General features: G+C 33.4%; 1 protein-coding gene across 3 annotated transcripts in view; it reads right to left on the bottom strand.

Moving 5' to 3' along the window:
• Positions 1–24,436, bottom strand: part of GRIK2 (glutamate ionotropic receptor kainate type subunit 2) — a 656,554-nt gene that overhangs the window by 378,771 nt on the left and 253,347 nt on the right. For all 3 annotated transcript variants that reach the window (XM_023508414.1, XM_003802378.2, XM_023508415.1), the window contains exons 4-6: positions 19,243–19,424; positions 12,473–12,526; positions 8,992–9,165 (exon numbers count right to left, since the gene is read on the bottom strand). In XM_023508414.1, the coding sequence (XP_023364182.1) occupies positions 8,992–9,165; positions 12,473–12,526; positions 19,243–19,424 (410 nt within the window). The remainder of the gene's footprint in view (positions 1–8,991; positions 9,166–12,472; positions 12,527–19,242; positions 19,425–24,436) is intronic.

The following is a 24,436-nucleotide window of genomic DNA, read 5'->3' as shown; positions in this document are numbered from 1 at the left end:
TTACAGTCATGAGTCACTGGGCTTGGCCTAATGAACTTTTTTTCATTTTTTTCATTTTTCTGATGTTCGTCTGTCTTTTATACAAGCCAATAAATCTGAGATAGGTAGAGGAAATCATTTTTTTCTTCTTTAAACTCTTTAATATAAAATAAGAAACTAGAGGAATTACAAGCAGAAATATATTTATCTTTCAAAAGTTTGTATTGCATGGTCCTATATCAATGCTTTAAAGATAATTTTTTTTTCTCTTCAGGATAGAGGAGAAAAAAGTCTCTTGATTCAGTATTATTTTTTCCAAGTGAGAAGTTTAAAAATTGGTTAAAAAATAACATGACCATGAAGATAATACTTCATTGCAACTGCCATTTATCATATCAAGAACAATTACTTAAAATAGTAATTTCATATTTTTATCGACTTTAGATTCTATGCAAATTATTCAATCTGCTGATGAGCAAAGGCAATTAAATAAAATGTTCTATGTTAATGAAAGAATGGAGGATTTTAGGTCACCTCAATTATTTCTATTCAGATTTAACTTGCAGCTCAGTATAATATAGAAAATTAATAGGTACACATAGCAAAAAATACAGTGCTATTCTGTTATTGATGCTACATATCATGTCCTTTTACCACTCATCAAATCAAGCATATATAAATATAATGAATTTTGTGCTGATAACTTTTTACTTACTCTGAAATACACAAAAATTTTGGCCACATTTGACTATATTATGGGCCCCCAAATTTTTTCTGTGGGAACAACAAAAATAAAACTAGGAGTTATAACATTTATGTCAATAAACTTTGTGAAATGTTGTATATTTTTCAACAAAATACTAAGAAGTTATGTAAAACCACAAGTCTGTCTCTTGTTATCACAAAAGATGATGGAAAATGTGGAATTTTGACAAGAATTTGCAGGAAGACAGAAAGCAAGATCAAAGAAATTTGTGAAACAAGCAACATCAAATTTTGAACATAATTTTTCTACCAATAAAGAAATGTGGAATGTGATCAGAAAGACACATCTTCTGATTTTGTCAATTCCCGAAGTTCTCAGAGGAAAGAGAAATACAGCAGAACCTCCAGAGTTGACTACTTCCCTACATTGACCTCATTTTCATACCAGATATGCACCACATGTACATATCAGTGTAGTAGGCCTAGTTCTTTACGTTGGTCACCTCTGTATGTTGTGACAGTCCCTTGGGGGATCAACTTATAGAAGATCTACTGTATTGCCTTCATCACCAAATCCTGAGCCAGCCATCAAATTCTGAATGCTGTGTACAACACATATACTATTAAAATTGGTCAATAAAAGAGTAATTAATTCATTGTTTTATTATTTTTTTATTCTTTTCTTCAGCTGCTTTATTTTATTTATTTATTCATTCATTTTTTGAGACAGAGTCTCACTTTGTCATCTTTGGTAGAGTGCTGTAGCATCACAGCTTACAGCAACCTCAAACTTTTGGGCCTAAGTGATATTCTTGCCTCAGTCTCCCAAGTAGATGGGACTATAGGTGCCCTCCACAATGACCAGCTATTTTTGGAGATGAAGTCTTGCTTTGGCTCAGGCTGCTCTCCAACTCATGACCTCAGGCAATTCACTCACCACCTCCTCCCAGAGTGATAGGATTTCAAGTGAGGCCGCTTCAGATGTTTTAGTGCAATTTGAGATAAAGCTAACTTTTTTAAAATGCCTTTATCATTTAAGAAAATTGTGAATAAGCTTGACCCATTACCTAGCAAAGCCTTATATTTATTTTCACTTCAACTGAATTGAAGAAAACATTGGTACAATTAAGACAAACAAGTAACAGCAAAGAGTGGGGCTTACAGTTCTAGCAGTAAATTAAAGTCTGCCTAGTGATACCTTATTTCTCTAATTTTTTTGACTTTTATTTTTTAATAATATATTTACTTTAATATAATTCATATACTGTAAAATATCACCCTTTTAAAGTGGGTTTCAGATATCCACAAATTTATGCATTGATCACTATATTTAATTTTGGAATCCCCCAAAGAATACTTATCATGGCTCTTTCATGTACTTGGAATCATACTATGTGGGTCTACGTGATGGGCTTCCTTCTCTTAGGATGACGTTTTCAAGGTTCATTTATATTGTGGCAGAGATCAGTGCTTCATTTCTTTATATGTCTGACTAAATATTCTGTTGTATAAATATGCTATATTTTGTTTATCTATTCATCAGACAATGGACATTTAGGTTATTTTCATCTCTTGGCTACTACAAATAATAGTGCCAAAAAACATTCATGCCCAAGTTTTTATATGAACATATCTTTTCATTTATCTTTTCTATGTAAGTGGAATTGCTACATCACATGGTAATTATGCATCTAATATTTTGAAGTATTGCCAAAATGTTTTCCAAAGTGGCTGTACTATTTTATATTCCTGCCAGTAATGAATGAAGGTTCCCATTTTTCTGAATTTTCACCAATAATATTTGTCTCTGTGATTAGAGCCATGCTGGTGGCATGAAATGGTACCTCACTGTGGTACTACCTTGCATTTCCCAGTGACTAAGGGTGTTAACATTTTGTATGTGTGGGTTTATTGGTCATGTGTATATCTCCTTTAGGGGTCAAAAATTACCCGTTAGATACAATGTGCATCTTTGGAGTGACAGGTACACGAAAAGCCCTGACTTTACCACTATACAACTTATCAAAGTTTCTGTTACACATGTTAATAAAAATAAATAAATAAATAAACCACTTGTATTTCCTAAAGCTATTGAAAATAAAAAAGAATAAAATACTTAGGAATAAATTTAACAGAAGAAGTATAAGACTTACACACTGAAAACCATAAAACATTGTTGAAAGAATTTAGAGAAGACTTAAATAAAGGAAACATATTCCATGGTCATGAATTGGAATAGTTCATATCACTAAGATGCTAATAATCCCAAACTGGTCTACAGATCAGTACAATCCCTCTCTAACTCCCAGATGGCTTTTATTTGTTGGGCAGAAATTGACAAAGTGGTCCTAACATTTATATAGTGTTACAATAACAAAAGCAATTTTGAATAAGCAGAAAAGAATGTGGAGAAGTCACACTTCTCAATTTAAAAACTTACTTCAAATTTATAATGATCAAGATACTGTTGGCACAGACATATGAATTAATGTAATAGAATTGAAAATCCAGACTTAAAACCTCACATGTATGGTCAAATAATTTTAGTAAAGGGTACCAAGACAATTTGTTGACTGTGCTAAAAGTTAATCTTTGCACGGTAACAAAATTATCACTTTTGGGCTAACTTCCTGCTATAAGATGTTTATATGCAATGTTAATCCAATAAAAAAGATACATTTCTGGGATGTAGTCTGTTTTTATAAAGAAATACTTATTAGGAGGACTTGAGAATTTAAACCTATAAAGATTCACCACCCTATTTATAGACCTTCTCCCTTTGTAAAAGAAAATGGGATCTACTCTTCCAACACACTACAATGTCACTTCTTATTCAAAAGAATTCCTAAGCATTTATCTTTTTAAAGGTATTTTTAACTAAAAAATAACTAAGACTAACTTAATTGAATCTTCCAAATTACTAGATATCGCGATAACAAAGTGCAAGTAGGTAAATAAAACGTTTTCCAGAATATATTTGAGGAAATGAGAGGGCCTAGTGATTAGAATTCAGATGTCTTATGATTAAAATCAATTAACTCACAAATTTATTCAATTAGGCAGTCACTCCTTTATTGTGAGTATCTTCTTGCACTAGATGCTGAACTAATTACAAGGCCCTGAAGCATGATAAAACCTAGTTCCTGCCTTGAAAGAGCTTACAGTCTTTTGGGAAAGAGATGTGAAAACTAACAAAACCCCAGAGTCAAATTTCAACATAGAGTACATAAATCAAGGACCGCACATATAAAATAACTTCAAGCAAATTCACAGAAAAGGTAACAGATGACCTAAAAATCAGAGCTTAAGTAGAAATATGGCAAGCATTCAAAAAATAAAGCTAGGTGTTTCTGACAATAGAAAAATCTGGGCTGGAATCGTAGCAGCTAAACGATGAGTGAAGACATTGAGGGTGAGCTGGGTGGTGGGCCGGTAGAGCAGAGGGCAGGCAATTACGAGTCTGGACAAGTAGGGAGGAGCCAGATCGTGGAGGGCCTTGCAAGCTTGGCAAATACACTCAAAGTTCACCTAGCAAATAATGAAGAGACCTGAACAAAGTTCTGAAAAGATCACACTAGAAATGAGGTGAAGGTTAAGAGAGAGTTGTTAGGGGTAGGACTTCAGTGAAGAGACTATTACAAAAGCCAGGGGAAAGACCAGAACTGAGATGCAGCTCAGGGGATGACAAGAAGAACATAGTTAGGAAGATACAGATACAGTGGAATGAAGTGTTGGTTACTGAGAAGAATGACTATAGAGATAATAGGTGGTATCCAGATATGAAATTTCTAAAACAGTAATCTCCCTCTAGCAATCCAGATGATATAGTCAGTCAATACAATTATTATTGATTTATATTTTATAATAATATCATATTAATTTATATTATAAAGAAATATGTATGACATTATATATCAGCACAAGAAAAATGGCATTCATAATTATTTGTTATTATTAAGGTACATTAGTACTAATATACATTGACATACTGGAATCGCTGGTAAGGATCTCTGGAATATAGTTAGACCATTAAAAACACCCTGAGGTGTTTGTCCATGATTTGATTTTCTTGGCTGAGATTGCTGTAAACTCAGTACATCAGTGGTATAATCATTGTCAAGCTCTGATTGACTCTCTGGTTCAAAAAGTGAATTCTTGCTTTATACTCTAGAAACCGTGCTATAAAGGCAGGCAGTGTCTGGACAGAGGACCGGGGAAGATGTCATCTGATTATGTAGTAAAGAACGGTGATAATGCTCACTGAAAGGGACTTCCACACCTCTGGAAGCATGACAAGAAGTGAACACTTAACAGAGAATGAACAGTAGAGAAAGGGTTGTATAACAGCTTATGCCTGGGAAGTTCAGTGCACTCACTGAATGGCCGTATGTGAGAAAAGAGGAAAGTGGGATATGGTGCATTAAAATCAAAACAAAACAAAACAAAAAATTCCCTCAAATGTAAAGGAAAAAATTAAGCTTCCTTTCTTTTTCCCTCCTTAATAATCAGGCTTGGATGTACTATGTGTGCGTGTCCTTGGCTGGGTTTATACCAAGTGAAAACAAAAATCTTACTAACCTAACTAACACTGATATCTTTAACACGATGACCTCAGGCCATAAAGGAAGAAACTATAATTGCAGAAGTGTTCTTATATTCGATAGTCATTTAGCTGATAAACAGTTATTCTAGGGGTCATTTAAGATGCTAACTCAACTAGAAAAACTCATGAGTCCAGTTCACTGTTTCCTTTTATAGCTCAAACATGAAGAAAGCACGTGAGGGTCTAAGCACTGTGATCTTACACAGAGGCAAATGACTATAATACTTATAATAGCAGGTCTTGTGCTAAGGACTAAGGACTTTGCTAATAATTCCATTTCTTTACGAGACCATAGGGGAAAGAAAAGAACAAGAGATAAATATAAACACTGAGATCTCATGAATTAACTGGAGGGAATGTTGCCAGGGCCACAATGCCAGGCTATAATTCTTTTCTTTTCTAACTAGAATTTTTGTAATTTCCTGACTCCATTTATGGTGGAAATGGCCTATTATTTTATTTTTCTAAACATTTAATGACTTGTGAAAATGCTTACAATATAATGATAACATGAAAAAGAAAAAGAATACTCAGGAAAGGCAGAAATATGCCAAGATTTTAATACAGAACTCACATTGCTTTTATTTTTCTAATAAGCATATGCTGTTTTATAATTAACAATTATCATTATATAATAAAAATATTTTATGGATAATATGTGTGTTATATATACTACATAATGAAAAGATTTTAAAATATATTTATTTTAAAATAAATTTCTAAAAGATAAATCGTAAAAAACAAATAAACAAACAAACAATCTGCATGTATTTTGGAAGAAATCTTCACCTTAATGTAAACCCCATACTTCAAATATTTTCTGTTCTATGTTGCATTTATAAACATAATAAAAATAGATAGCTGGTGCACATTTCAAAATAAGTACTATTATTCAAGAAGTGCTCAAATGAGTAACTATCTTCAGCTCACCATTTTAAAAAATGTTGTTATGTAAGTTTTCTAGTGAAATCTTTACATTTTTTGCAGTAACATAAATGAAAATATATAAATGAAGTAACATATATTAGACTGTAAATGGAATGATGAGAAAAGTAGCCTATTTAATAAAATTTCTGGACACTGTGTATAGACCATGCTTTAAAATCCATGATCTAAATACAATGTCCAGAAATTTCAGTGAATAGGCTCCTTCTCTCATCATCCATTTTATTCTAACATACCCGTTCATATATGAAATCACCCGCAAGTTCAAAGTGCAGATAACAGGAGTAATGGACTCACGGCTAGAAAGAGATTCAGAATCTCTATTTTTCCTAACACCACATCTTCTTTTCCATATTCTAGGGTTTAGTTCTCTCCAAAAGCCTCTACCTCCCTGGATAAGAATTTTTTTTTCAAGACAGAGTATTACTTTGTCACCCTAGGTAGAATGCCAGCCATAGAGTCATAGCTCACAGCAACCTCAAACTCTTGGGCTCAAGTGATCCTCTTGCCTCAGCCTGCTCAGTAGCTGGGACTACAGGTGCCCACCACAAGGCTCTGCTAGTATTTCTATTTTTAGTAGAGAGGGGATCTCATTCTTGCTCGGGCTGGTATTTAACTCCTAAGCTCAAGTGATCTACCCACTCAAGCAAGCCTCCCAGAGTGCTAGGATTACAGATGCGAGCCACCAGGCCAGGCCCCTGGGGAACAAATTTATATAACTTCCCTGTATATATATATATATATATTTTTTTTTTTTTTTTGAGACTTGGTAGAGTGTTGTGGCATCACAGCTCACAGTAACCTCAAACTCTTGGGTTTAAGCAATTCTCTTGCCTTAGCCTCCCAAGTAGCTAGGCCTACAGACACTCAACACAATGCCCAGCTAGTTTTTGATTGTAGTTGTCGTTGTTGTTTGGCAGGCCCACACTGGGTTCCAACTTGCCAGCTCCGGTGTATGTGGCTGGTGCCCTAGCTTCTGAGCTGCAGGCACTGAGCTGCTATATTTATCTTTCAATACGTTTATATGAATTACCACAAGTTAGGGAATACTTGGTCTCAGGGGAGGACATATAGAATCCTAGAGGAACTAAAATAGAGATACAAAGTACCAAAGTAAAATTGGATAATATTTTACAATTGTGATATATAAAGAGATATTGTGATGCTTGGACTTATCAATGGAAGTCTTAGAGTACAAAAGTATTAAGATTCTCCCGCTACCTATTGATTTACTTTTCCTAAAGCCATTCAGTAATGATATTGAACAACAAATAATAAGATATTTATACTGAAATAAGAGAATTATAAGGAAAACCAGAAAAATTATGTGGAAAAATATACTCTTTGTTATTATAACAATTTAAAGGATGGTATACATTATAATTTTAAAGAACAGCATTGTCATAAGTTTCAAAAGTTTGATTCACCATCTTTAAACTGGCTAATATGGATATAAGATATTCTCAAATTCTCGTAGGTTTTCTTGCTGAAAAAAGTAATTGTCATTTTTTTCCTCTAAAGAAGTTGATGGAAATACGCTATTTTTTTTCCTCCATACTCTCAATGAAGGCACTCAATTCATTTTCCAAATCTTGTAGGGGGAAAAGAAACATCACATTTGCCCATTATCTTGTTATAACACCCGAAACAAACTTTGAAGCCTCATTGAAGCAATTACGTAAACATCACATTCGTAACACACAAAGTTTTTCATTGTAAGGGCAGAGAATGTTTATGTTTATAAAGTCTCCATTTAGACGAATACTCATTAAAAGTAGGTGGTAAGGACCTGCGAAATGTAAATACAGCCCAAGTGCTGAGTTATTTTCCAAACTATAGAAATAATTTGTTCTGTAGAAATTGAGTTTAATGATAATGTATAAGGCATTTATAATTTGTTTTAAAAGTATAGTATAAACCTACTGATCTGTTAAGGTAGCCTGTAGCCATATTTGTCTACTCAGCAAATATTACTAAATTTGGCTAGACTGAATTATTTTTGGTGTAAAATACACACCAACATGAGTAGAAAGAAGAATACAAAATATCTCATTAATAATTTTTATATCAATTACCTATTTAAAGAATAGTATTTTTTATTTAGTGAGTTAGATAAAAAAAAATTAACAACACTGAATTTTACCTGTCTTCTGGGGGGTATATTTTATAGACAACTAGTAGGAAATTTAAAATTGGGTGCATGCCTTGTATTTTATTTTCCTTGGCAGCATTGGCATAAACAACTAACACTGTATAAAAATGTACCCTCTTTTATAGGTATTCATTAATACAGTCCTAGGTTTAAACTAGGACTTGAAAAAGACAAATGTGATTATTCATCAGCCTTGAGCTTTAAAGAGTGAGTCAGCTACAGGGAGATTTTTGTGTGATGTGAGTCATTCACATAACAACAGATATCAGAAACCATCATGATGAAGAGTAACCATTTACTGGCAGGTAAGATCAGAATTAATTCAGTCTCTCCTTTCTTCTATATACGTCAATGATTAACTGTAGAGAAATTCCTACATTATATGCACTGGTGATACTTGTAATGCTTTTTGAGATATTTGGATTAAAATACAAATTGGTCATATACAATTGATTGAAAAAATTGTTAATAGAGTTATTTCCATAGTAGTTTTGATATTATGCATTTAATGTGAAATAATTAAACTGAAATCTGGACCCAGAGGATTTAACATTTATGCGATACTATTTAGAAACACACAAACTGATCTTAAAGTGGGTGTCCATACCGTCATAAATCCATCCAGCAAACCTGAGTCAGGTTTCGGAGGTGCCTGCAACCGTTCCATGGACCACTTTTCGATGATGGAGGAGACCTGGGTGTTTTCCGTGTTTAATATTCTGAATCCTGTCATATTAACACCACTGTATCGGTAGGGCTCTACATCAAGAGCGAAGAGGTCCTAGAAGGCAAATTTGTTTGTGTTATTATCAGCAGAGTATATTCTTAGGCACATATTATTGAAGTAGTCGCTTACTCTTGCTTATCTTAAGTTGCTTAGCATTGTTGTGTCTCAAGTGATCACTAATGCACAGCCCTCATGGTTTGGTAATTCAAATGTACATGCTCTGAACACAGACATGATCGTATACATCACAGTCTAAGTCCGCCAGTGGAATAACATGCCCTTGATGACTTACACTGAAGATTTGCCTTAGCTTTCTTCTCCCCCTTAAGGCTAGTTTAAATTTTATGTGTTCGTATTTTATTTTAAAGTACCAAAGTTTTTTTTTTTTTTTTATGTCTTGCTTCTTTGATCAGTTAATGCCATTTCTTGGTTTTGTTTTACCAGGTATTTTTGTTTTGTTTTGTTTTTAAGAAGCAGGTCACAAAATACAGCTTCTAACTGATGGAAACTACATGAAAGCTGAGGAGGGGGAAGTAAGGAATATTAGCATTTTGGGTTGCAGAAACCTTACACTTCGCCATAACAAATACCTTATTCTGTCGCCCTTTCTAGTCTGTATATAGCCAATGTTCTTGCTCTGCCCTCTGGTTTCCCCAGGAGATAAGAGGCCAAAGCTATTATCTGTGATGGGAGTTGGATATCACCAGGAGAATATGGGGCATGTGGGACTTTTGCTCTCTTTCTAGATGGCATAACTGACCCTGAGGTTTTTATGGACAGTATTGAGAAGGAGGCAAGATTAACGCCACAGGTCCTGTGCATGGCTTGCTTCAAACTCATATACAGCTACACAGGCAAGATGACAGAAGTATCATTTAGTAGAAAGCAGCTAACATTGGCCTGGGCTATGCTCTGTGCTATGAAAAATACAAGGAATCTTTCAGTTTTTATTTTTCCATGTTTATAATCTAGCCAAGGAGATAGGCTATAGCTACAAGATAAATAAATAATACAGGGCAATATATGCCAAGAGGTAAAAGAACAGAAATAATAAAGGCAATAAATGCAATTCATTTTTAAATGGTGACTAGAGCTTACAACATAAGAATTTGTGCTTTTCTAACACACTGATTTCTCAGCAAACAGAAACAAGGCAGCTAACTTTCAATTTTTATAGTCAGGAAAACTTCACAGAGCACAGGGGATCTTAGATGTGGTGGCACTCAGACTGTGTACTCCAAATATGGTATATACTGAGTATGTTAAGCTGAAGGAAAGTGAGAAAAACATAACTATAGGGAGTGCACTCACTGACCTTCTCCCACCTTTTCCCCTGGAAGCAGGCCATAAAATAATTCCCTGACCTGCCTTCACTGAAAGAAGGTCATAAGACTGTCATTTCAGAGGGTCCCTACCCTATACCTGGAGGCCAAGAATAATCTAAACAGCCGGTTCTTGGTAAGCGCCTCCCATCCCATTTATTGCCATTAGATCATACCCCTTTCATCCATAGTATTTCTAAATAACTGCCCACTCTTTATCAAACCAAAACATAAAGACAGACAGATGTCCTTGTTTCTTTGTTTCTTAAGGGTCCTGTGTCACATAAAATTTATATTAAAAATGTACACACTTTTGTCTTGTTAATTTGTCTTTGTGGTAAGGGTCTCAGCTATGAACCTCAAGACTAGTCAGGAAAAGAAATCTTTTCTCCCCTACAGCTGCCATTAAAGAATGACCAGGCTATTGACAGGTAAAAAAAGCATTCAAAATGTGAATAAAGACAAAAATTAGAAAATATAAAACCAATTAAAAACACTCATCTACCTCGGTTTGTTTGTAAAAGAGAGTTCCTCAAGGGGAAGAGTAGCAAAAGAAAAACAGAAAAGTTTGGTTGGAATCAAAGTTTAAAAGGCTTTCAATTACAGAGTAATGAGGTGTATTTATCCTAACCTACATTTTTATTCCTTTTCCTTATTTAGAGATATTTTGAGCTGTAGCAACAATGAAATATGATTTACTGTGAGTGAAAGTTCTCATTCTTTTTCCACCTGCTTGTCACCAAGTTTCATACAAGCTGCAAAGTGTCACCTAGCAGGAAGTATAACAATGTACCAGATTCCAGCGTGGGTATTTAACAGTGAAATACAACCTATTCCATGAGGAATCTCCGTGGGGGAAAAGAGTTGGCATCACAGGAATCTATTATAATCAATTAAATTTTGTAATTTGATATGGTGGCTTCTAGACTTCTAGATCAAGGAGACTAACCAAAGCTTTTGACTTAACAGAGAATGAATTGGCTAGACTGGTCATTGTAAGAGCAGAGAAGATAGATGATATAGATACTGCAGAAAAAAGTTAGTAGCATTTTGTTGGTGATAGAAAAGTTACAGAAAATGGAATTTTTAAAGACAATCAGAAGAGGAGTCAATTTAGAGTACAATAAATTAAGGTTTAAATATTTTTAAATTATCTGAGCACTACAATAATTAGAGTTGCTCTGTAGCATATGTTCAGGAATACAACATGTGGACATTACACTTCATTTGAACAAAGGTAATAATTGGAGCTGTAAGTACAAACCAGTTTGAAGAAAATAAATGAAGAGAAAATAATAAAATAGGATGAAGTCTAAACTTGGAGATAGTCTTACATTTCGGATGAGCAAGTAAAAATTGGAGAAAGCTGTTTCCCAGAGGGAGAGCAACCAGGCCATTATCATATTTAATGTATTGATAAAGAAACAGAGCTACAAGTAAGCAGAGTTGATAAAAGATCACAGGCAGATTTTCAATATAAGGAGGAAAAATTGGGCGTTGGGTATGTGATGACAAAACACAAAGGTAATAATAGAATTATTGAAATAAATAGAAATAATAGAATAATCAATTTCTAATGACAAATTAAGGCATATTAACTTTAAAGATCTAACTAAATGTTGACAAACACAGGATAGAAAAATTAATCTTTTTTTGTTTTATTGGAGGGCAGCTTCAAAAAAACTGATTTTTAAAAAGGGAATAGAGCTAACGATATAAGAATTTGTGCTTCTGTAAAACATTGATTTCTTAGCAAACTAATTTCAAAATCCATTTTATTCAGAAACTTCCCTAAAGCAATTTAAAAATAAGATACATAACATTTTGAATTGATACCTGAAGTGATATTATTTTAAAATCATCAGCTTCCCACCAAGCAGTTCTCTGATAATTTTTTTCTGTATTTTATAAACATAGAGTATAACTACAAAAATGCAATTCGTTACATAACTTTTCACTCAAAACCTTCTTTTTCACTTGAAAAAGGTCATAATAATAAAACTTAGAAGATTATCTTTATGGTTTAATAAATTACTTACCAGAGTAGTAAAAATATAATGATAGTATTCTGTCATCATCCCCATAGCTAATGCCTAAGAAATAAAAAATAAAAAATATTACTGAAGGTACACGTTATATGGAATACATTATGTTGATAAGTGAGAACAAAATGGCAAGATGTCATAAAGAATCGACCTACAATATTCGTGTTATATCAAGATTGAGATAAGCTAAATCTTTTCCCAATAGTTAAAGAAGATTAGTGGTTCCTGAAAGAATTTCTGAACCAGTTCTCTAGATCGAAACAGCATTAGTTGAATGTTTGCAATTATAAAGCTTATAGCTTTACACATTAAAGAAGGTATTACATTTGCCAGAAAACCTGAAATTAGTACATCTTAGTTCATTATATTTGTAATGTCTTCACTACAAATACTATAATGAGGAGCGTCATTTCATTTTTATGAACAATTATTCAATTAGGAAAAAAGTATTACAGAGTACATGCCAACAGATCTTTTTTTGCTTTTATCATTTTAGAGACATTTCTTAGCATTAAAGAAAGGAATACAAATCACCATTACCACTGAAAAAAGTATAATTAAAAAGGATTTCTCAACAAACAATAAATAAACTGAACCATTAATACACTCCTCCACACTCCTCGTCAATTTTATCAATCTTAAAATAAGGACTTTTAAATTAGAACTTCTAGTGACAAATGTTATTTCTTCTGAAAATAGAAAATGCTTCTGAAATAACTGTTTATCAATAGGTAGCAGTTGGCAATGGGGATTGAAAAATGATTCCTTTTTGAACTGAATGAAGAGTTTAGTAGTAAACAATTATTCCCAATCACATCTATTAATAGTCTTCCCCAAACCACTAACTACACAAACTACACAAACCGTTTAATGAGTAGCCATCCCAGGCACATCCTATGTATTCCATGTACAAAAACCCATCATGCTCATAGGTCAGCATCACTGAATAGGCAGCATAAAATTTATAGTTCTACAGTATGAGTTGTTCAATTAAAAAGGAAGGAATAAGTCTGAAAAAATTTGGAATATATAAAATACCTAAAGGAAGGGAGAAATGCTGGTTAATGAAAGTGGACATCGAAGAGTAGAGCAGAGGGAGGAATCTTAGGAATCAAATTATCAAATAATCTTTCTCAAATGGGTAATAAACTCCTAAGCCAACAACATCTTGAGGAAGTTTTCATCTTCAGCAAAATAAGACAAAATTTTTCTTATTAAAAGTAAAAAACTTACAAGGTTATCACTATGGAAAGCATTCGTGGTTCCTGATAAATATGGGCAGAAGGCTTCCTATCTCCAGAACCACCCAACAGCAGCTCAGTATATTTTTGTCCATACTTTTTTTTTTTAGAAATAGAGGTAAAGGTAATTAAACGAAATAGTGATTCAGATGTATGACTATAAATAACACTTATATAATGCCTGAAAACGTGTTACATACTATTTTAAGCACATTGCATATTTAAGCATTATAAAAACCCTATGAAGTAAGTCCTATTATTATGTTCATTTTATAGGTGAGGAAAACTAGAATATAATAAAAATGAATAAATTTCCCATGTGAGACAGTGGGTAAGCATAGACTCCACATCTCCAACTCTAGGAGAGTTTGGATTAGAACAAAACTTATGCCATTTTTATTTTAGAATCTGTGCAGTCTAAAATGTTTGCCTTTGTTCTCCTTGAGGATTTGAAAACGTGGATATCTCTGGCCAGTGCATAAAAGTGTGCACTGATGGAGGGTTGGGAGGGAGTTGAGGAGGCAGCAGAAGGGGGAAGAGAGGGTGGTTTGGTTTTGGACGTGTGTATTCTACTCTTCTACTCTGGCTATGAGTTTCTTCTTCATCACCTTAGGAAGAAATCTACAAAAGATAACCGGGGTCTGTTTGTGGCTTTCATTGACTTTCTCTCAGCCTTTGATTGTGAAAGCAAGAATCAGGTGCTATGATGTATGATCTAGAGAAAGTTAAAAATAGAATAGAAAGAGCTAGTTATTTTTGATTAAGTATCTACACTGTAACCTTACTTCTTTGATGAAAAACAGAAATTTCTCTTGAAAGGTTAGTTAATAGTTTTCAGTCAGATTTTTTAAAATATAACATTTGCTCTAGACCTTCTTTTAATTATATCATACCTTGCTGCTACTTTGACTGAATTGTGTGCACACCTCAAACTGCATTAAAGAGAATAAAATTAGTATCTTCTTAAGTACAAATAATGAGTGGCTTCAATAGAAAATTGGTCATAATCATCTCTCTTAGAAATAACAGAGATTAATGTCTATAAAATCCAATTTTATAAATCTTTAACATTAAACTGGTGCAGTGCTAACAATGCTATATGACAAATTAATACATACAGTTATCTAAGTATTCAATCTGCAACCAGTTTATCTTTCAAGTTATCACTCAGGGCTAACAATGAGGGGGAAGGGTTCTATATATATTTCTTCAGTTTTATTTTATTTTACTTCTTGCTGCTATGGGAGTTTATTTGCATCTGTTTTTTTTTTTTTTCATTTTTCTAGGTTAAAAGTTGGGTTTTTAATTTTACACTCTCTGATGTAAACCTTGAAGTCCTTGATCACTATTATTTCTCTATAATAAAATGTCCTTTTAAAGTTTGCCTCTGAGCACCCTGGCTCTTCCCTACAGTATTCTCTTTGATGCATCTGGATGTAGGTGGAATTGAGGTACGAACATCAATTAGTGCACTTTCCTTGCCTCGGAGCAAATCTAGTCAGCCAAAAATGCCATCGCTTTTAAAGCTGTTGGACAGGAAAACTCCAAATTCACTGTCATTCAATATTAAAATGTCACTTTAGGTAAATAAATTTAAATGAATTAAATAAACAAATAAACAAGTAAGTATAACCCAATAAGGCCTTTCCTTTTTCTGGAGAATCCTAATATGCATTCTTGAATGAAGTCAGATAAGCTGAAAGCTCATGTATTTTTGCTCTCCAACTCCTATACTATACCTTGGAGCTTCAACATTACCCAATGCCGAGGAATCTCAGAAAAAATATGTATGCATCATAAACTAGATACCTATTAGTTGTACTGCTGCCCCTACTAGAAGGAAACGATTTGTTTTCTTCCTGAATTGGTTTCTAGAATAACTGAGAAAGTCAAATGTGAGACAAATGCTTGCTAGGACCAAGTAAATTAAAAATACCACCATGTATATAGCAAGCCAGTATCACGTGCCTCTGAGGATACGTTCTGCACAATGTCACTGTGACTTGCTTTAACTTTTATGTTCTCATTTTACCTTTCCTGTAATATTTCATCTACTAAACTTATTAAAACTATGTATTTTTCTCTGTTATATATATTAAATAGTATCTTAGTCCAGTTTTATTTTTCAAATTGAGCAGATTACACATATGAAAGCAAATATAAATAATAGATCTATCCGAAAGAAAGCAGAATGCAAATTCTATTATTAAAGATGATGGGCAGAGCAAGATAGTAGACTAGAAATTTCTCCTTACTATCCACTCATGATAAGGAAGAGGAAAGAAAATTCCAACCACCTCTAGGTGGGGGAACCCACCCAGGGATATCACTCCAGGGGCATGGTGAAGCAGTGGTGGACTACAGGAGTCAGTAAGGAGGTCTGGAGCTAAGGAAAACCAGAACAGAGGTGAGTGCTTGCAAATGGGGAGTAGACAGCCAGCCCACCCAGAGGACTGGGAACAGGAAAGAACTGTCCTGCAGTATTTTGATTTTGAGCTAATCCTACCCACTGGAGAAGCCTTGGAAAGTTTAATTGGGTGTGTGGACTCTAATAGCCAGCAACCAAGATTGAATCCTGGGTGGGGTAGATCTCCCATTGGCTTGGATGCTAGCTGGGTGCTGCCATTGTGGGAAGAGCATGTTGGAGAAACAGTCCACAGGGTTTAATGCATAGCGGGTTCTGGCGAACTTGCCAAGATTGGGCACCCACCTTTGGAGTGAGCTGAGGCTCCCCAGTAATTGTTGGCAGGGGACACCATGTGATGCGCCTCCTCACAAATCTGACAGAGCCCCCAGTTCTGCAGAGACTATATGCTGATGAAGCAAACAGACCCTGATTGAGGGCGATTAAAGTCAAGAAGACAGGACCTGATCTTCTCCATAACTCAGAGAGTGGCTTCCACTCTAATTTTTCACTGCAAAACAGTGTATGTTCTCCATCTCCTAACACCATAGTGCCACCTGATGTCCAGGCAATATATCAATATATTGCTACACACACACACACACACACACACACACACATATATATATATATATTTGGTAATATCATTTTTACTTTTATGAAGAGCAAGGAAGGGCTTCTCCATTTTTGCTACAGTCCTGGAGCTGCAGGTACAGCCAGGTGAACAACACCTGGATCCTGCCAAACAACACCTGCATCTTGCAGAACAACACTATTTCTCCTGTTACTCTCTTTCTTTTCTTATACTCCCTACTTTCCTTTTTTATTTTATTATTCTCTTCTTTCTCCCTGATTTTTACTCTTCCTTTTGGCCTTAAGCCAAAAGTACACTTCATCACCTTAGATCTGAGACAAGGTAATTTAAAGTGAAGGAGGCAGTGAGAAGGAAAAAGTAGGGAAAAGAAGTGAATAAGAAAAAAGCATACATGAGAAGGAACCAACAGAAAAATTCTGGCAACATTAAAAACCAAATAGTGCAACCCAGGGGACCATGAGGTACCTACAGCAGAGGATTCTGCCTATAAAGAATTATCTTTGATAAACCAAATAAAGGCATACACTGGGGAAAAGAATCCCTATTCAGTAAATGGTGCTAAGAGAACTGTATAACCACATGTAAGAGGCTGAAACTCGACCCACATCTTTTACCACTTAGAAAAACAAATTCAAGATGGCTAAAAGATGTAAATCTAAGACATGAAATGCTAAAAATCCCAGAAAAAAGTTTGAGAAAAATTGTTGAGAATGTATGCTTGGGGAAAGATTTTATGAAGAAGACTGCACTTCCTTTATGAGAAGACTCAATTTATAATAGCCAAGATGTGCAAACAAGCTAAATGTCCATCGACCCAGGAATGGATTAACAAGCTGTGGTGTATGTATACCACGGAATACTATTCAGCCATAAAAAGATGGTTACTTAGCATCTTTTGTATTAACCTGGATAGAGCTGAAACACATTCTTCTTAGAAAAGTATCACAAGAATGGAAAACCATATATCCAATGTACTTAATCCTAATATGAAGCCAGAGGATGATCTAATTCCTGCCCACAGAGGAGAAAAACTCATTTCAATTCAGGTTATAGGAAAGGGGGAGTCAAAGAGGGGTTTGGGTGTTCCCACTTAAGAGGTACAATGCAGGGGTGTGTGGCATAACTTTTGTGTGGAGAACACAACTATAAGAGTAGTTATAGTAGTCAGGGTTAGCTTCTTATTAAAAAAAAAGCTAATAATTTATTTTCATATATTTTGCGAGAGAAAAAAACAACAACAAAGCATCTCTGTAAATGAAATGACAGAGCTCTGCTGATTCCAAGAGTAAAGGAAAGAACTCTAGTCCCAGTCTGTGTATCCTGCATGTGATCAAGAATCATATTAAAAACAAATCCCGACTTTAGATTAGCTGTTATTTTAAAGGATCATTTTATTCATTACCAAAAAACCCCCAATCACTGGTATGCTTCAGTACCCTAATATAAAACTAGAGGAGTTTTCCAAGTCCAATTAAATATTTTAATACTAAAACTAACATTCATATTAAAATATTGGCCAAACATCTGCTTAATAAACTAACTATGTTACTATACATTTATTATTGGTGGTTACAATTAATGAAATATAATTGACATCTGAATCTATATAACTCCCTATAAGAAATATTTTATCCTATATATGATAGGTTTCAAAACAATTGACTAGTCTAAAGCCACTGTATTGCCAGCCAAGTGCCCATAAGGGAGTTCTATAAAACAAAATCCAAAAGACTGAGTTAAAATCCAGGCTCTACTATATGAAGTGTAAGACCTTATACTGGTCATTTAACCTCTAATTTCACTTCCTTTATCTATAAGCTATGGACTAATAACAATTTCTGTTACCCAGTATGTCTGAAGAATGTTGATATAATACTAAGAGCTTTTACTGCTACAAATCATTTTGTTTGATTTAGAAGTATCTTTTCAGGGAGGCAATGCCTTATTTTGGAACGAATACTTATTAACATTATTAGACTATCTATGAATCCTTCTGTTATTTTCTTGGTACCTGACACTGGTCAAGTTACTCAATTGTTCTGGGACTTGGTTTCTTTGTCTGTAAAGTGGAGACAAACCCTACTTCTTTTGGTTGCGTTGATGATGAAATAAGATCACAAATGTAAGCTGTCTTGCAATAGATAACAAGTAAATGGTAGGCCTATTATAACTTTTTACTGCTGGTTGATAGTAGTAGATGAGCTGCTCCATAGCTGACTCTGTTTCTTTCTCTTTTTTAGTCAGTAAAAAATAGAAATAACCATATATTTAATGAATACTATCATTTACAAACATATTGTAACCACTTGAAAATAACCTCAAACTTCAAGATAAGATCACCAATATTTATACTACTTTTCTTTTTAGACAGCTAATTAAAAGCAATTTTCAGACTTTCTATTATTATCTCTCTGAGTTTTAAAAATTGAGCAATAACATTAACATTTTGAATTAAAAAAAACATACTTTATGTGCAAGTTTATGGAGAAACTAAGAACTGAAGTAAAGACTAAGTAAAAATTACCTGTTTTAAAATGCCTGCTGCCATTTCATGGCTACAATCAAAGATGACATGGAACTCTTTGCCTCTTTTCATTTCTTTTAGTAAGGGTTTTGCATCCTTTGTATCAGCAGGTAGTTGACGGATTTTAAGTCGAAGGTTGTACCTTGATGGAGCTTTAATAAGTTCTTGCAAACGAATGAGACCTTTAATTGAGAAGGAAAAATACCACATATATTAGAGAGACAACCGAGTGGGTCACAGACTCGCAGAACACTCATTACTTGGCATGATTTTCATGACCTTGTTATCTTGGTGCAACCACTGAAATTCCTATTTTGGCAGAACTTCCAGATCCTTCGTTAATTTTGTTAAAATAATCATTTCAAATTCCTTAAGGTATTTTACTACTTATGAAAGAAATACATGACTAAAAGTTAATATAAAATTTAAATATATGAAGTACAATAATCTACCTGTACACTTCTATTTTACTCCCCTGTGGGTGATCACTATTAAAATGGCTTGAAATGTTGTCCTTCCAGAACATTTTCTGTGCATTTACAATATAGTTTTATTTAGTTTTATAACTGTTTGTGACTATGTCTTAGAAGTCCTCTAAGTATATGATTTTTATTCCAGTTTCTCTTTAAAGAACACCATCTTTTATCATGCATTTATGTTAATAACCATTATTAGTAACTCAGGTTACTTCCTTTTTATATTCATCTACCAGTAATGGTTTTGTGAATAACTTGCACGTGCAATTTGATGTATGTGTAAGAATAACATAACTTTCCTTAATAAAATAGGCTTTAAATAGCCTGAGCTATAATTAATTACTTTAGGAAATAAAATTAATTTTTGTACCTTTTTCTGAGCGTAACATTAAATTTAGCAGTAAATATTACTCCAGACATTAATAATGTAAACATTCTTTTACAGAAGTAGTTTCTGATTATGTTTCAAAATATATCAAATTAATGAATATATTTTGAATAAGTCATAAAAATGTGATGCATTTTAAAATACCAGATACAAATCATTAAGTTTATTCATTTATATAATCTTCAATTAATTTAATTAATTTAAGAATTGATTTAAACAACCCACTATACAAAAGAGTATGAAAACAATGGACCATTCACTTCCATTATAGATTACATCAAATTAAGCAATTCCCTTTATTTCCTTCTATTATTTCTTCGTATTTATCTTCCTTTTTTCCCATCTTATCTCTGTATTTCTCTGTTTCAACCTCCGAAAAACTACCTTCATCCGTATTAGTATGACAATAATAAAGCAAAATATTTATAAATAATTAATCTCAAATTCTCTATGTGTGTGTGTGCGTGCACACACACACACACTTAACTGTACTTGGAAACAGAAATAAAAATATACCTTATTAGGTTTAAAAATTTACTGTGTATTAAATATCATAAGAGATGTTGAGAATAAAAATCTAATCTAAGGAATTTTTAGTTCAATTTTATAAATAAATAAAAGATTCTTATATGCAATGTCACATGAATATATGTGACAAGATGAATAATAACCTACAACTTGAATAATTTTCAGTATTTTTACCCTCAAATAAGAGGCACAATTTAAAAAATACATGAATTCATCAACAGAGTAACAAGACAATGTACAGAATGGAAGAATATTTGAAAGTTATATACCTGGCAGTAGTTAATATCCAGAATATACAAGAAATTCAAACAACTGAGTAACAAAAAAAAAATCCAATTAAGAAATGAACAAAAGACACTAGTAGACATTTTTCAAAAGAAGACACACAAATGGACAACAGGTATATGGAAAAATGGTCAACATCAGTAATTATCAAGGAAATTAAAACTACAATGAGATATTACCTCACTCCAGTTACAGTGGCTATTACCAAAAAGAAAAAGAAAGATAATAGTGTTGGCAAGTATGTGGAGAACAGGGAACCCTTATATACTGTTAGTGTTATTAAAAATTATTAGTGCAACTATTATAGAACACTTTATGAAATTTCCTCCACTGCTGGGTATATAGCCCAAAAAAAAAAAAAATGACTTTATCAAAGAGATGCCTGGACTTCCCTGCCTAACACAGCACTAGTCACAATAGCTAAGATGTAGAATCAATCCCTATGTATAGACTCAACTTGTGTTCAAAAATGGATGAATAGATAAACAAACTCTGAGTGTGTGTGTGTGTGCGTATGTGTGTGTATTACATAAAGAATGAAATCCTGTAATTTCCTGCCATTTGCAACAATATGGGTAAACCTGGAGGACATTATATTAAGTAAAGTAAGCCAGCCACAGAAAAATATATACATGTTCTCACTCATCTATGAAATCTAAAAAAACGTGAACTCATAAAAGTAGTGAACAAAGCAGTGGTTACTAGAGACTGGGAAGGGGCAGGTGAAGCAGGAGATGGAAAGAGGATGGTCGGTTGATACAAAGTTATAGTAAGGAAGGAAGAGTAAGTGCTGGTGTCTTCCTGAACAGAAGGGACTACAGTCAACAATTAAGAGTCTGATATATCTCAAAATAGCTGGAAGACACAATTTTACATATTCCCATCACAAAGAAATAATACATGTTGAGATGAAAGATAAGCTAATTACCTTGATTTGATCATAACCTAATGTATACATGTATCAGAAAAGTACATTGTTCCTCACAAATATGTACAATTATGTATCATTAAAAAGTAATAAAAAATATGTGATTTCACAAACATGTGTATACTTAGTATGTTTTGCTTAAAAAACATTGTCCCATAAAATTTACTTCATTGTAAGTCAGTTTAGAATTTCAACATTTAAAATCATTCACATAACAATTGCATAAATTGTACAATATAATACTATTGTGACTTTTTTTTTTACAAATTGAAGTATTTACTAACCATAGCAAAATAAATGGTACATAAGTAACTGATACTAAATTTATCCATTAAACATACTACAACTGATTCTAGGGAATCAAAATGTGTTTAATGAGTATAAGTGTTGACACGGAGCTACACAAAAGTGAAAATAAATATTTGAATTGGAACACCTGCTTAAGCATAGGAGTGTTTAATGAGATATGACTTTGACCAAGACATATCAATATATTGAAAGCTGTACATTTTTGGTTTTTTTGCAAAAGGGAGTTCTCTGCTATTAAATTAGAATAAATTCTAAAAGTTGGTAATATTGCTTAACTACGTTTTATAAACAAACAAAGGTATTCTAGTAAGGCAGTGGTTCCTTAACTTTGAAAGGTATTACAGTAATCTGTGGAGCTGGTGATAATTTAAACAACTGATTGAGGATCTTGAGATAGTACTTATTATACATGTATATTTTTAATAATTTTCCTAGGTGATAAATTTCCTGGTCATAAAAAGAATGAAGGCAATTTCCCAAGATAAGTCTGGTTTTAAGTAACTGTCATATAACAGCTTGTTTATGAACCACCTTGGCATAGCAGGCATAGAGGACAGTAACTATATTGTAATAACTAGTAACAGAAGACAATAAATTAATTCAGAGGATGATTCCCAACTTCACAAAGAAAAATGAGTCAGAAAACCATAAATACAACTGACTACGGGAAGAAAGGAGGAAGAACAATGTTCATTTACTCTTGTACCTAACAAATATGTATTAAATTCCTCTTGTAGAGCAATCATGATGTTGGGTGTACAATGAAAGACAAAAGTAGACAATGTTCCTGCGCATACGACACTAAAAATATACAGGGAATAAAATGTTATTACAAATGAAGATGGTCGAATAATATTTTGGTAGAAAAGTACAGATTGTTGAAGACATCTAAAGGGATCATCTAACAAAAATGGAAGGATTCAGGGAAATTATCACAGAAGAGATGACATTTAAATCAATCCCAGAATAAATTTTTAAAAAAGAAAGAGTGGAAGGAACAGGTAGAATAAGTAACAGTTTTATGTACTGACACGGAGGTGAAGGAGGGGGCCAAAAAATACTAAGAAGCAAGAAGAACTAATTACAAGTGCAGTTGAGGAAGTGGGTATGGGGCTGCTTAAGAAGCCCTTGTGAGATATCTGAAAGGGTTGAAGCTTTAAAATAAGAGCTGTGGGAAGCACCAACTTGGAATCTGTATTTCAGAAGAATCACTCCAATATTATGGAGGACAGACCAGAAAAGCTAAAACTACAGAAATGTAAGATGTGTATTCAGCGCAAGAAAGCAAATGTGTAAGACTTGTTAATTTAGATTATACCTTACAAAATGTGTAAGACTTGTTAATTTAGATTATACCTTACAAAATGTGTAAGACTTGTTAATTTAGATTATACCTTAATTTTTTTATTCTAAATGTTTATCGTTCTCATAAAATTATTGCTATAAATGCAGGCTCATCAAAAAGCAGCCTTGACTGAATAAAGAAAATAAACCTACTTTTGGCTGACTTACTTCACAGAATTCTGTGCGAATCAAATGTAAATTTGGGGAATTTAGTGTATCATAGCAGAGGGTTGGCTTTGAAATAGTTCAAAAATCTATTATCTGTGGTATTGTGTAAAGTATTTTATTCCTCTCAGCTTTGATTTCTTCTTCTTTGTAGTAGGGTAAAATCATCTATGTATTAACCTGTAAAATACCAAAAAATTAAACTGGCACTACATTAGACTCACCATAAGTGGCCTGACATTGTTGGTATATTGGTCTACATGGGAAGAAAGTCATATTTTAAAAAAACATGTTGGTAACTGTGTATGTTGTTGGAAGACAACCACTTGATGGTTATTAAGATAGAAGATCTAACATCTAAATTTAAAATAATATTTTAAGGGATTAACTCATTACCACAGGAAAAGGAGTTATATACTCACAAATTAGTCCAGCAGTTGTGAACTGAACAAGCTTGACTGACTAGAAATTTTCTGAAGGCTGAGATTCATAAATAGTATCTGTAGACTTCATCCTAAGTATAAATACTGCCAAGTATTTCAAGTCTTTTAAGAGCTCAGGTGGATAGGCCGTTGAGCCATCAGGTACAATAAATGTTTACTTATTCTTCTCACACATATGCATCCCTGCTGACACTAATGTAACAGATTCCAGTTGCCAGGTTCCCTGGGGAATAATATTGAAGAGTAAAAAAGTTAAGAAAAATCCTGCTGCTACCGATGCTTCCATCTTCTACTTGAGAATGTGAGTGAAATTTTGTCTTCATTCATT

Source organism: Otolemur garnettii, unplaced genomic scaffold (assembly GCF_000181295.1).
Source record: "Otolemur garnettii isolate 467f Iridium unplaced genomic scaffold, OtoGar3 scaffold00246, whole genome shotgun sequence".
NCBI classification, from domain to species: Eukaryota; Metazoa; Chordata; class Mammalia; order Primates; family Galagidae; genus Otolemur; species Otolemur garnettii.
The sequence above is the reverse complement of the archived record's forward strand: the minus strand, read 5'-3'. Positions and strand labels throughout refer to the sequence as shown.